At 40.0% G+C, this 14,269-nt stretch overlaps 2 protein-coding genes across 2 annotated transcripts; both read left to right on the top strand.

Annotated features, from left to right (window-relative positions):
- Positions 1-2,428: 2,428 nt before the first annotated feature.
- On the top strand, positions 2,429-2,812 carry LOC143591452 (uncharacterized). The gene has a single exon (XM_077071653.1). The coding sequence runs from the start codon at positions 2,429-2,431 to the stop codon at positions 2,810-2,812; it is 384 nt and encodes a 127-aa protein (XP_076927768.1).
- A 3,106-nt stretch (positions 2,813-5,918) lies between these two features.
- Positions 5,919-8,779, top strand: LOC143591453 (uncharacterized). The gene is made up of 4 exons (XM_077071654.1): positions 5,919-6,181; positions 6,952-7,166; positions 7,362-7,774; positions 7,886-8,779. The coding sequence occupies exons 1-4, from the start codon at positions 5,919-5,921 to the stop codon at positions 8,777-8,779; spliced, it is 1,785 nt and encodes a 594-aa protein (XP_076927769.1).
- The last annotated feature ends 5,490 nt before the right edge of the window (positions 8,780-14,269 follow it).

Below are 14,269 nucleotides of genomic sequence, written 5' to 3' on the forward strand. Positions count from 1 at the left end.
CAAGCATGCTCAAACATCTAAGTATGCTCACGCATCGATGCTCAAGCATCAAGCATGCTCACGCATCAAGCATGCTCAAACATCAAGCATGCTCGAGCATCAAGCATGCTCAAACATCAAGCATGCTCACGCATCACGCATGCTCACACATCACAGATGCTCACGCATTCAAAATCTCTAGATCATGCGCGCCACCGCGGATCAACTTCGGATTCCGCATGCGCGCTCCCGGCGATCACTCTTCGCCACAGCGGTTTGCATTCGCGCCACCGCATACATGTTTTTGCATACATGTTTCACACTTCCTTTCATTAATTTGAGCAATATGACAACATTATATTGACATCAAACTAAAAATAAAACGAAGTAAAACATACATGCGCGAGCTTCAAGCTCAAACGCGTTGACGAGTCTTAACTCTAAAACGTCAGGGCCTTAGCCCAAAAATATGAGCCTTAGCTCAAACTTAAAAGTTGGGAATCCTCATAAACCCACAGGCCTCGCGCCAAGGGTGGAATACTCATAGACCCACAGGCCTCGAGCCAAGGGTGGAATACTCATAGACCCACAGGCCTCGCGCCAAGGGTGGAATACTCATAGACCCACAGGCCTCGCGCCAAGGGTGGAATACTCATAGACCCACAGGCCTCGCGCCAAGGGTGGAATACTCATAAACCCACAGGCCTCGCGCCAAGGGTGGAATACTCATAAACCCACAGGCCTCGCGCCAAGGGTGGAATACTCATAAACCCATATGGCTACGCTCCATACTAAAAGGTTCGGCCACGAGCCGCACAAGCACCTGTGACATCATTATTATTATCTGGCCGTTTGTGCCTCCATTATTATTTTGAAGACAAGCCGGGATAGTCATCCTGCGCAGAAGAGGCCCTTGTCGGCCAGTCATTATCATCATATTACAGCTCGTAAGCCGCCTCGCGCGCCAGCTTCTTTATTATTACAGCTCGTAAGTCGCCACGCGCGCCAAGCTTTATTATTCTTAGCTCGTAAGTCGCCGCACGCGCCAGCTTTATTACTCTCAGCTCGTAAGTCGCCTCGCGCGCAGGCTTTTATTATTCTCAGCTCGTAAGTCGCTTCGCGCGCAGGCTTTTGTTATTATTATAGCTCATAAGTCGCCTCGCGCGCAAGCTTTATTATCAGGCCCCGCGCCACTATTATTATGATGCGTGCTATATCTTATTCATACTAGTGCACCATCATCATCATAAGGATCACAACATGTCACCATCATGGAGAAAACCTCCCAAAACTCAAAGACAAGGCCGAAGAAAAGGGAAGAAACCGCCTCACGATCTAGCACACCTTATAAAGTCCAGTGCTCCACCTAAACGCTTGCACGCCTAGGAGCAACACTGGACTTGGGGGGCTTGTCGGGGTATGGTACTAAGAACCCTAATTTATTGTGTTTTGGGCTTATTTTATTATATGGGCTAATACATTTGTTTTTGGGCTGAGGGGGTTTTGTGGAGGTAACCCTAACTGGGCTAGGCCCATTAGGGTACCATGATGGTGGCCATGAGGCTCCCTATATAAGGAGGTCTCCACCTCCTTATCAAGGGTTGGCAAATAGCTCAATAAGAGCCACCACCATATTTTTGTGTCTGTGAACAAGAGATCCTCTGGATTTCTTAGCGGTCACCTCCACACCCCCAAAAGTCACAGCAGATCACAGCAGCGGTCGGAGCAGAAGCAAGCAAGTCGTGGTTCGTTCATCTCAAAATCCGTGGAAACATCGTCATGGATCAGGTAAGATTCATTTCATGATTCGACAAAGACACACCTGATTAAGGAGGTTGAATGAACATCTGCCGGATAGAAATGCAAAAAAACACAAATGTGAAAAGGTATAAAAGGAAAAGTTGGAACCACACATGGCACAAAAGGGAATACGTGGAGCATAGATACAAAGAAGCAAACTTATGCACGTGCCAGGTGGAAAACAACTAAAATAGGCATTATTTTAAGTTTTAGCTACAATCAGTAATGCATATAATACAAACATCATATGCAGTAATTTAAATGAACAGTGAACTTGAGTGTGACACCGGTTCATAAATATAATATATATATTATTGACGTCATCGGGGAACACCGGTCCGACCTTTTAACCGATAAGACGTCCGGATCAATGTCCGGGTCGGTTCTGAAAACATTGCTTTAAACCAACCATATCCTACTAATTAAACTTGAAATGATTGAAGATATAAAAAGTACAAGGACTCTTTTTGTACAAGAACATAGTATAGGGACACATTACAAATAATAATATTCCCAGTTTTCCTATTTTCCCTCCAACTCCCGCCTCTTCTCTCGTTAAAATCCCGCCTCTCACTCCCAATTTTCACAACCCTCTCTTTCTCTTTCTAACAACCACTTTCTCTCTCTAGCCTTATCTCCTCCGGCCACCATGAACCGCCGCATCAGGACCCAATCCGCCGCCTTCAAGTCCGATAACAACAACAGCTACCTCCGCTACCTCAAACCCGGCGCACTCGCTCAACTCCGTGACTCCAAAATCAATGCCAGATCTCATCTCCGGTCACCGGGTTACCAGATCTCTTTACACCGTGTTGCACCCTTGTCACCGTCACGCTTGTTCAATGCAGCAATTGGTGGTGTTCAGCAGCAGCAGGAGGTTGCCGGTGGTTTAACGGTTTCTGACGGTGAATTGCCGTTTGTTTCTGTTAGGTTTAGTGCGCCGCGGTGTTTGCAACGGAAGAAGCTAATGGCGGTTAGATCGATGTGCGGTTTGGCTTCTGATGGTTCGGTGGCGGTTATTGATGTCTTATAGGGTTGATTTTGGTGTCGATTGTTAGGTTTTGTTGTGGTTTCTTATCGATTAATCTGTAAAACAAAAGAATTTTTATGTAGATTAGTTTGCGTTGAGTCAGCCGATCGGATTACAAGTTTTCGACTCCTTCCGGTTGAAAATTGTGGTAATTAGGATTTGAAACATAATAAATGGACTTAATTAGTACTGTTTCATTGATTTGTTTTGTGTTGCTAAATTCATTTAATTATGATAATTAGGGTTTCTGATTGATGAAACTAATTGCATTGTGGTTAATTAAACATTATAGTAATAATTGGGGATTTAAGAACTTGAGTCTTCATTGATTAATCAGTTTATTGGTATTTCAATTTGATGGATTGCAGTTTCAATTCCTTTGACTTAAACCTTAATTTTGACCCAAAAAGTTCAATGAAACTAGTTGAGGGCAATTGCGAAACTCATTTAGTTGGTAAGTGTGTTTAATGCTCGACTCACTCAATCACGCGCTGTGGTTTTACTATACAAGCTAATTTGTGCGGATAGATTGTTACATGTACCTATGCCACATTTAACACAAATGCATATAAATGGTAGCTTAGTTGCATTAACATGCCATATGTTTTAGCAAATTCGACTAAGGTGTTGTGATTAATGATGGTATCTTTGAAGTACAGTTTCTGAATATACTTAAGGGTCTTCTATGTGGTTCTAGTTTTTGTTCTAGGGGCGTTGAATATCCATAGCAGTGGCCTTGACCATCTGATGACAAATCAGTGACCACGTCTAGCGGAAACTAGTCCTTTAGCTGCTGAAACGTGCAAACTGAACTTTTGATTAGAGGTTCGGAGATGAGTTAGGTGGGCATGCTGGATGACGGGTCAAAACATGTCGGCATGGGTCAAATTGATCTAATTAAAAGATTTTATGTGAAACACAACTTTAGCAACCTTTGAACTATTTGGCTTGTTTTTTTCATATAATCTTGGTAAACTTAATGTGTGAGATAAAACATAATCCAAAGAGACTCTATCATAAGTTAGTGAGTTGAATCTACCACATTTGTCATCGGTTTTTAGTAAGTGTGAATATTTTGCATGGTCTCCTTCAAATGTGTCTTACATTGAGCTATTTTCTCAAATTTGTGCAAACTACAAAATTTGGATATACGAAGAGTTGTAGATTTGGTTTGTCATGAAGACATGGGTGTGAAAAGTTATAATGGGTTGGGTACTTGGGTTTATAAAAACTCATGAAACGGAAGTTTGATACACAATCTGTCAATCCACCTAGAAAAACCAATTAAACAAATGTTTGAGAAAAGCCTACAAAAACAAAAACGCATGTGAATGCAAATGTCTGCGGGACGGACGATCGGTCCAGAACTTCAATGCGAATGTCTTTAGCGAAGTGCTCAAAATTTGTTGAAGCCAACTTGCTAAGGGCATCCGCCAACTTGTTTTCGCTTCTCTTTATATGAATAACTTTACATGAAGGGAATTGAAGAATCAAGTCCTTTGCCTGTGACAAATATGAAGCCATTACATTGTTCTTTGCTTCATAAGTTCCATTGATCTGTCCCGTAATCAACATGGAATCTACCCGTGCTTCTAGGTGTTTTACCCTGAGCTTCTTAGCTATTTTTAGGCCCGCCAAAAAGGCTTCATACTCCGTCTCGTTGTTAGTACTTTTGAAGTCTAAATTGATGGCGTAAGTAAACTCATGACCTTCGAGATTGACTAGCCTCAGGCCTGCGCCAAATCCCTCGTTGCTCGAAGCTCCATCCGTGAACAATGACCAAACTTTCCCTAGTTCAGGAGGTATTTGGGGTTGCTGTTCAACTAAACATTCTTTTTCTTTGTGTTGCGGAACTTCAGTGACAAAGTCCGCCAATACTTGTCCCTTGATTGTAGGCCTGGGTTTGTATTCAATTGTATGTTCACCTAGTTCGAGGGCCCATTTCGCCAATCGCCCAGACAATTCCGGCTTGCTTAGTGCATTCTTGAGTTTATACCCTGTTAACACATTGATGGGGTGACCCTGGAAATACCTGCGGAGACGCCTGGCAGCATAGACCAGTGCCAGAACCAGCTTTTCAAGCATCAAGTACCTGGTCTCTGGATCTGTCAACGTCCTACTGACATAATAGATTTGTGTTTGAACATTCTTTCTGTCCGTCAGTAGTACGACCACAATGGCGATATCGGATGCTGACAAGTATAACGCCAAAGGTTCTCCTGCATATGGTGTTGTCAAAGTGGGTAATTCCATTAAGCATTTCTTGACCTCCAGGAACGCTTGTTCAGCTTCCGCGGTCCACTTGAAATGTGTCTTCTTGAGGCAATTTCTCAATGTTGAAACAAACGGGTAAGATTTGGCTGCATGATTTGCTAAGAATCTATTTAGTGCAACCAATCTCCCATTAAGCGTCTGCACTTCTTTGAGGGAGGAAGGAGAAGGCATGCGGGCTACTGCCTGGATTTTATCCGGATTGGCCTTAAAACTCGCGCTTGTAACAATAACCCCTAAGAACTTCCCTTCTTCCATCCCAATGAAACACTTGGCTGGATTCAATTTCATGTTGATACTTCTCAAAGTCTCAAATGTTTCTTCGATGTCTCTCAATATTTGATCTTCTTCTACGTTTTTTATTACCAAGTCATCCATATATACCTCTAAATTTCGACCAATCTGATTCTTGAGAGCTTGATCCATAAGTCGCTGATATGTAGCACCCGCGTTTTTCAATCCAAAAGGCATCATTTTGTAACAAAATGTACCTTGGTCTGTGCGAAACGTTGTCTTGTCCTCATCACCCGCCGCCATGCAGATATGGTGATAACATTTATAGGCATCGAGGAAGTATTTAAACTGGAACAGGGCCACTGCATCCACTTTAAGATCAATTTCGGGTACACATCCGCTGTCACACCCTCACTTAGGGCCTAAATTTAAGGTTCATTAACCTTATGATTGTTCAGACGAAGATTTGAACATTTCGCACGGCAGGGCCTGCGTTCTTGTGAATCATTTAAGGTTCATTAACCTGAATTTCGAGGTTAAATGGAGGGATTCGACCTTTCCGGTCTGGGTAACGGAGGAACAAGAGGAATGGGCACCTGTGTTCATGGACGATGTGTCATCGATTCCAGATAAAGAAGACTTCGAAGACATTCCGGTGGAGGTTTCCGATGAGGATGAAGATGACGCCATCTCCGACACCGTTTTTTCTGATCAAGATGTTCCTGTTGACTTGCGTGTTTCAAATCGTATCGCGAAATCCCCCTGCAGAGGAAATGATGTTGACAACTCCTCTGATGGGAATCGTGAGGCACATGTTGGGGATGTTGACTCTACGACATCTCTGACAAAGGACCAGAGAAAAAACAGGTGCAAGAACTAGGTCAAACTTGTCATGGAGATGCTTTCTTTATTAGGTCGGTGGATAATCAAATGACCCATTCTTTGGGTAATGGGCTAGAATTACATGGGCTGGTTAAATCCGCTAATGGCTTTTTAAATGGGGTGGCTTCATTCCAGTGGATAGTTCTTGCTCCAGCAGTGGGCCCAATAGAGACTTGGACTTTATAGGATCTGATAACAGGTCATTAATGTCTCAATAAAAAAAGGTGAGGTTGGCCGAAATTCTGAATTAAACAATAGGCCTTTTAATTCAAGCCATGTTTTGATAAACAAGAGTCGTCTCCCTAAATCGAATAAGTACAAAAGGAACACTTCCGGATTCCACGATGCGCGGGTTATGAGGGATTTGCTAATCAGGAGGGCTAGGTCCATGTCTCTTGGTCCTAGAAGAAGATCGCTGGTTGGTGTTTCATGAATATTATGTCCTTAAATTGGTGTGAAGGGGGTTGATAAATTGGAGTGGATTAGAAATCTCAGGAGGATTCACAACATTCATCTTTTTTGTGGTCAAGAGTCTCAATTAGAAAACCCTTTGTGGGGTAATACAAATTTCTCTTCTTTGGCTGTTGGGTCATGTGGTAGATCAGGAGGTATTTTTTGTTTGTGGGACCCGTCTTGTTTCATTCTTTTGCAAGAAATTAAACATAGGAATTTCATACTTCTCTCTGGTAAATGGGTCGGGATTGAGGAAAGAATCAATTTTGTTAATGTTTATGCTCCTAAGCTCTCTTTGATAGAAAAAGGCTTTGGTTGGAGCTCCTTAATTTGCTACAAGCGTTCCCTGGATGGTGGGTTTTCTTGGGTGATTTTAATGATACTAGGGTCAAGGTGGATAGGTTGTCGGTGTCGGGTAATGATTCAGATATGGCTGAACTTAATAATTTCATTGCTAGGGCTGCGTTGTCGGAATATAACATGGGAGATCGGAGATTTACTTGGATGAGTGAAGATGGTAATCATCTAAGTAAGATTGATCATTTTTTGGTATGAAAAAAGTTTCTGGGTAATTGGCCTTCAGCTTCAGTTACGGCCTTACCAAGAAATCTATCTGATCATTTTCCTTTGGTGTTCTCCGCTAGATTGTTGAGGTATGGTCCTATCCCATTCAAATTCTTCAACTCTTGACTGTTGTGTGATGGTTTGTCAGAGTTGGTTAAAAGCTCTTGGTCAAGTGGTAGTGTTGGAAACTCAAAAGAGCTAAATCTTATGCGGAAACTAAAGCGCCTTAAAAACGATATTAAGGAATGGAGATTTAGTTTGAATGAGGTTGAGAAGGCAGATTTGGTTAACTTGGCGGGTATTATTGAAGAAATTGAGGTGAGAGCTGAATCTTCGGGTATTTCGGCTGGGGATAAAGAGGTTCGGGTCGCCTCAAAAAAGAAAATATTTGAAATAAATCAAAGAAAAAATTTAGATCTACGTCAAAAAGCTAAAATTAAGTGGGACGTGGAGGGTGATGAAAACAGTAGATTCTTTCACGGGAATATAAATGGAAATATAAAGAGATCTACGATCAACGGTCTTTCTTTAAATGGTAATTGGGAGTGCGATCCGGATTTGGTAAAAAATGAGATTTTTAATTTCTTTCAATCTAAATTTGATGAGCAGAATTTTACCAGACCTCGGCTAGCTAATAATAATTTTAAAAGGTTGTCGTTCGAAGATAATTAGTGGCTCGAAAGGCCGTTCTCGTTGGCTGAACTGAAAGACGTTGTGTGGGATTGTGGAAGTGACAAATCCCCGGGCCCGGACGGCTTTACTTTTAAGTTTATTAAAACTTTCTGGGAAGTGATGAAAGATGATTTTTTTGATTTTGTTAAAGAATTTGAGCAGTTTGGTTTGTTGAAAAACGGTTGTAATTCGGCCTTTATCTCTCTTTTACCAAAAATAAAAGACCCGATGGCTATCAAAGATTTCCGTCCGATTACCTTAATAGGGTGTATGTCGAAGGTGATTTCCAAGATCCTTGCGTCGAGACTTAAAAAAGTAATTCCTTTGATCATTGGGGTTGAACAAACCGCGTATATCGAAGGTATAAACATACTAGACGGGCATCTAATTGCTACTGAAGTATCCTCTTGGGTTAAGAGTTGTAAGAAAAAATGTTTATTGCTTAAAGTAGATTTTGACAAAGCAGTTGACTCGGTCAACTGGGCGTATCTTGATTCAGTCTTAGAACAAATGGGGTTTGGGTTTAAATGGAGATCGTGGATTAATTCTTGTTTGTCATCAGGTAAAGCTTCAATCTTGGTTAACGGGTCGCCAACTTCAGAATTCTTTTTTAAACGTGGGGTGAAACAAGGCGACCCCCTATCACAGTTTCTTTTCATTATAGCTATGGAAGGTCTTAATGTTGTTATGAAATCAGCTTCTGAACAGAATCTTTTCAAAGGCGTACAATTACCAAACAATGGCCCACTCGTCTCACATGTAATGTACACAGACGGCGTGATGTTCATCGGCAAGTGGAAATCAAGTGACTCGGTAAATTTGGCACGATTACTTAGGTGTTTTCACCTATCTTCGGGCCTTAAGGTCAACTTCCACAAGAGTAAAGTGTTTTGAATTGGTGTGACATATTCAGAAATTAACTCAATGGCAAGAATCATTCATAGTCAATCAGGGGCACTTCCGGTTACATTTCTTGGTTTGCATATAGGGGCTAATATGGGTCTCTCAAAAAACTGGAATCCCATCATTGAGAAGATCAAGAACAAACTTAACGGGTGGAAAGTGAGCTCATTATCATTCGGGGGTAGGCTTACTTTAGTCAAGGCGGTGCTAGGAAGTCTACCTCTTTACTTTTTCTCGTCGTTTCATGCTCCGTTAAAAGTGGTAGAGGCATTGGAAAAGATTAGAAGAAACTTTTTGTGGGGAGGCTCAGGAGAAAAAAGAAAAATAAATTGGGTCAAGTTGGACTCGGTGGTTAAACCGAAGAGGTTCGGTGGTTTAGGTGTCGGTGGTCTTGGTTTGATGAATTTGGCATTACTTGCCAAGTGGTGGTGGAGATGGAGGATTGAAAAGGATTCATTGTGGGTCAAATGCATTAATGCAATTCATTCGACCCGTTTGCATGCAGATGGTAAGATGGCAAGACAATCGATTCGGGGACCTTGGAAGAACATATCCAAAATCGATAAACAATTCTCTGACTTAGGTATCAATCTAAATAAGTTATTCATTAGAGAAGTTGGCAACGGGAAAACTACAAGATTCTAGCTTGACGTTTGGTTATGCAGATTCTCTCTGAAAGATGTCTTCCCCGAGTTATATAAATTAGAAGTGAATAAAGGTTGTCTCGTTAGTGATAGGGTGGTCTCCATCGAACCAGGACTGATTTGTGTCGCTTGGGCATGGTCCAAAGTGAACCTGTCTTGTGAAAATTTGGTTGACATTGAAGATTTGAAGGAGATGGTGGTCTTATTTTCTTTTCATTATGGTAAAGAAGATAGTTGGAGATGGGTCGCTGACTATTCAGGTATTTTTTCAGTTCAATTCATGAGAAGATTCTTATCTTATCACATGTATGGGGATGGTTTGGTTTTTTGCAATTGGGAGTCTTGGATCCCCATAAAGATAAATTGCTTTATTTGGAGACTTTTGCTAAATAGGATTCCGGTGGCGGTTAATTTGGTAGCTAGAGGGCTGAACTTTGTTCAGTCCGTTTGCTCGGTGTGTCAGTCATCAGCTGAAACATCACTTCATGTCTTTTTCGAGTGTTCGATAGCAAAAGAGATTTGGAGGGCGATTTCGATTTGGTGTCGATGGGATTTGACAGGTTTGGATTCGTTTGAACATCTTTTAGAAGTGGCGAGAAAACCGGATTGTAGCTTGGGCAAAAGGATTCTGACCTCAATTATATTTTCCTCTATTTGGTTCATTTGGAAACGGCGGAATGCACGAATTTTCAACAATAGGTGCAAATCCACCCAGTTCGTTGTAGAGGAGATTATGACAAATCTTTTTGGATGGATCAAATTTAGGTCTAAACACAAAGAGATTCTTTGGCAGGATTGGGTTACTTCACCTTTATCTTGTTTGATGGCTTAAAGTTGGTTAGGAGTTGTTATTTCTTACTTGATGGTTAAGTCTCTGTAATTTATTTTGTAAGGCTTTTCTTCTCCAGCTTCCTACTGGAGTCTCTTTTATTCATTAATGAAAGTTGCTTGCTGTTCAAAAAAAAAAAACCTTAGGGCCTAAGCGTGTGACCAATAGTTGGTACCCGTTTTGAAATTTTATCAGAGTTTTAGCGAAAGTCTTTAGTTTATAATAAAATATTAGTTTATATTTTGAAACATTAGTTTATTCATAAAATATAATAAAATATTTGATTTTATAGAAAGCTTCTTGAATAATAGATATTCGAAGGTTTGATTTATAAACCTTGTTTTATTTTATAAACTTGTTTAAATATGTTTGCAATATTTTAATAATTTAAAATATTGAGCCATCTCTACCTTGCGATCATCTATCTCCATGAGTTGGCTATAATTCCATGATACCTATGCTAACTTTATTTCCTGTAATATTTTGGGGGAAAATACGTATTGCTGGTGAATCGTTGACTCTAAAAACATTTTATAAATTTTTCTGACGGACAAGATAGTTATCGTGAAACAATCTCAGCAGAATCATCTATTATTTCTGGGATTTGTACCACCTGCCATACACACACAATTACGGTCCTCCAGGAACTGACGCCCATTGGGGAACTGACACCCATTGGGAATTGATGCCCATAGGAGAACTTTTATTATGATCACTAGTCTGCGGCCACGTAGCCTTGATTGATAGACTAGATTGATTATGTTTGGATCCAGACACATGTGTACTCGGTCTGAGTTGCTTTTATTTTCTATCTTGTATAAATTAGGGATCACGTAATCCCATAAATCTTTATTTGACTGTCTTTGTTTTAAGAAAAACAACCTGTTTATCTTGACTGAAAAAGGTTTAACGTATTCACTTGCGACTGTATCTTCTGAATGATGTGGTGATCTCATTTGAAAACCTTTGTGAATGAATGATTGACCTATAATAAAATAGGTTTATATAAATACCCGGATCGTCTCTTAATCTGGCTATAGACCTTTAGTCTGGTTTTGATAACTTAAACCTTGATTGATCATTTGTTTGTATAAAATACTTTGGACATGTATCTTTTCTCTTTATTTGCTAATCATGTGCGATGTTTCTTCTTCAAGAAGAATTGTCTATGATGTGTTTCTTCTTCAAGAAGAAACGTCATTTGTCTATAACCGTTGTATATATAAAATCTCATGTTCCATAATCATAAAGAAACACTATTTTTAACTATACCTCTTGCAGGTAAAATTTATCTTTCTTACTCTTGAAGAAATATTATTTTAACTATACCCCATGTATATGAATATTTATATTTCTTAACCATAAAGGAGTTAAGTTTTTAGTTATAACATTTATTTATATAGAATTTTGTATTTCTTTAATTATAAAAAAATCTTATTTTATTATTATATTTTAATTTGATTAAGGTCTAGGCTATACCCCTGATTAGGTTCTAAGCCCAAAGATAATAATATTTTATTTGGACAGAACCTCTACCTAGCTTAGCTTATTATTTTCTAGATTCTCGGGCAGCACTTCGACGCTTGCACATATATTGAGAATCTTGATCAACAACTCCTCGACACGCAAATCGAGGCAATCGTTCGGGGGTCGCCGGGTCATGCACGTACTTCGAGGTGGAACGTCGGGTCGGCATGGTTTACGAGGTCGTCAAGCGTTACGAGGTCGGCACGCAAAACGAGATGCGCCGGTCGTCAAGATTGTCGGTACGAACTTCGAGGTGTCGTCGGTATATGGTACGGATTACGAAATTATAATTTGTAGGGTCGGGGCATGAAAACCGAGGTAGAGAGAGAAGGTATTTCTAGAGAGAGAGTGGGGTTGGGGGTGAATGAAATGAGTTGATGCCCTCCTATTTATAGTTAAAATCCGGTCCCATCGCGATACGCGATGGAACCTTTCTATTGTATCGCGATGACACATGTTTCTCTGAGAGTGCCATGTGTCGCCACGTGGCGGACACGTGTCACTTTCTTAAGCACCATCTGCCACGTGTTGGTACGTGGCGGACACGTGTCATTTTCTAAGACACCCTCTGCCACGTGTTGACACGTGGCGTACACGTGTCACTTTCCTATTATCCTAGTCATCGTGTATCGCGATGGCTTAGTGCCTTGAGCCGTAGCGTATCGCGACACCGTCCTTTTTGGGTTTCTGTGACGTTCTTATCGCGTATTGCGATGTCTCTTGGCTATGCCCGTCGCGTATCGCGATAATAAATCAAAATTTTTCATTTTTAATCCCCTTTCTTTTATTAATTTGTCATATTTGGATTGAAATTTTGGGGATGTTACATCCTCCCCACCTTAGAATGAATCTCGTCCTCGAGATTCGTTAAGAGTGATTCCTTGCTCATCGATTTTCTATCGGACTTTTTCTAATCTGATGCGTAGGCTTAACTTGAACTTTTTGGAAGGTTGAAATTTATGATTTGTTGTTAACTCACCTCTTTGGATAACGTATTCAATCAATGGTTCAGAATATCATAAGTAATTGTAAATTGCTAAACACAGTGGCTAGTTGTGTATAACTATTTACCTTACATTTTGTATTCTAAACATTTACTGATGTTAACAAGACTGCTTCTTGGATTTAGTCTATCGAATCCTTTTAACTTACTCATCTCAATACCTTTCAAGATATTTATACTTGAGTAATGATATTCCTTTACTTCATGATTTTGACGAATTCCATCAATTATACTCTTGAACTTTAAATGTTCGGATAATTGATTTTTCTTTGAGTAGACATGTTCTTATGTCTTAATTTAATTTATTCGCTTCATCTTTAGGTTATCTTTCTATAGATGATGATTATTAAATAACATACTTTCTCGGTATTGTCAGACGTTTCAAGCTTCGGCGGTCCTTATGAGCAGGTACGACGCATACGACTAAAAAGAAAAACTAAAATTAACTAAGCTAAAATTAAACTAAAAACAAATTAGCAAGTAAAAAGAAAATAGGTAAGTCCCCAAACTCGGGTCGTTCTCTAATCGCCTCAAACCGGTTCCCCGGCAACGGCGCCAAAAACTTAATGTGCAAAAATAATTATATAAATAAAACATGAATCGCAACTAAGATTTAAAAAAAACAACCTATCCTAGTTCACACAAACGACAAGTGTACTGGTCGCGTATAGCAAAGAAAAGGAAAGTCCGGATATCGAACTCGAAGACACGTGAGACGGCTCAGAATTTAAACCCTAATCCAAGTCCTACCTTAATGTTTAATTGATTTTATTTTAATTTTTATTTTAAATAATTTAACTAACTTACTTAACGAAACTAACAAGAAAACTTAACGGCACTAACGGAGCTCTTAACGAATAGGGAGAAACGACTATCTAGGCAAGAATCTTGTTGACAGTTTAACGGCTAACGGAATTAACTAATCACAAGACACCGGGATCTTAAAATAATCAACTAAGGTTCATTAAAGTTCGCTAGATCACATCTCGGTCTCACAAACTAACCCTCATAAATCTAAGAACATTGAATAAATGCACCGGGATAAAAGATTACTAAGGTACCCTAAGGACGCATCTCCTCTCGGACTCAACGACACAAAACCCGCTAAAAATTGGTACTAGCAATCAGTGGCGGATCTAGAACTAAATTCCAGGGGTAACCTAAATTTTTTTGTTTTCATCATACATTCATGTAAAAAAAGACGATAACAAATAAAGTTAACACACCTACCTAATAGATGATCTCTCCTCTTCGGCATTTAATAGCTTGAAATTGGGCCATTACATCGTCTTCCTTTACTTTATTAAATGTTTCTCTTTCGACCGCACAAATTAGAGAATTGTTCAAATAATCGTCACCCATTCGGTTGCGTAAATCCGTCTTGATAAGCTTCACTTTAGAAAAACATCTTTCAACGGTTGCGGTTGCAACCGGTAAAACCAACGCTAGCTTCAATATCCGATATACCAAAGGAAAAA

The sequence above is a fragment of the Bidens hawaiensis genome, unplaced genomic scaffold, assembly GCF_021521415.1.
Source record: "Bidens hawaiensis isolate Kalapana, Puna unplaced genomic scaffold, B.hawaiensis_p1.1 tig00039673_1, whole genome shotgun sequence".
Classification (NCBI taxonomy): domain Eukaryota; kingdom Viridiplantae; phylum Streptophyta; class Magnoliopsida; order Asterales; family Asteraceae; genus Bidens; species Bidens hawaiensis.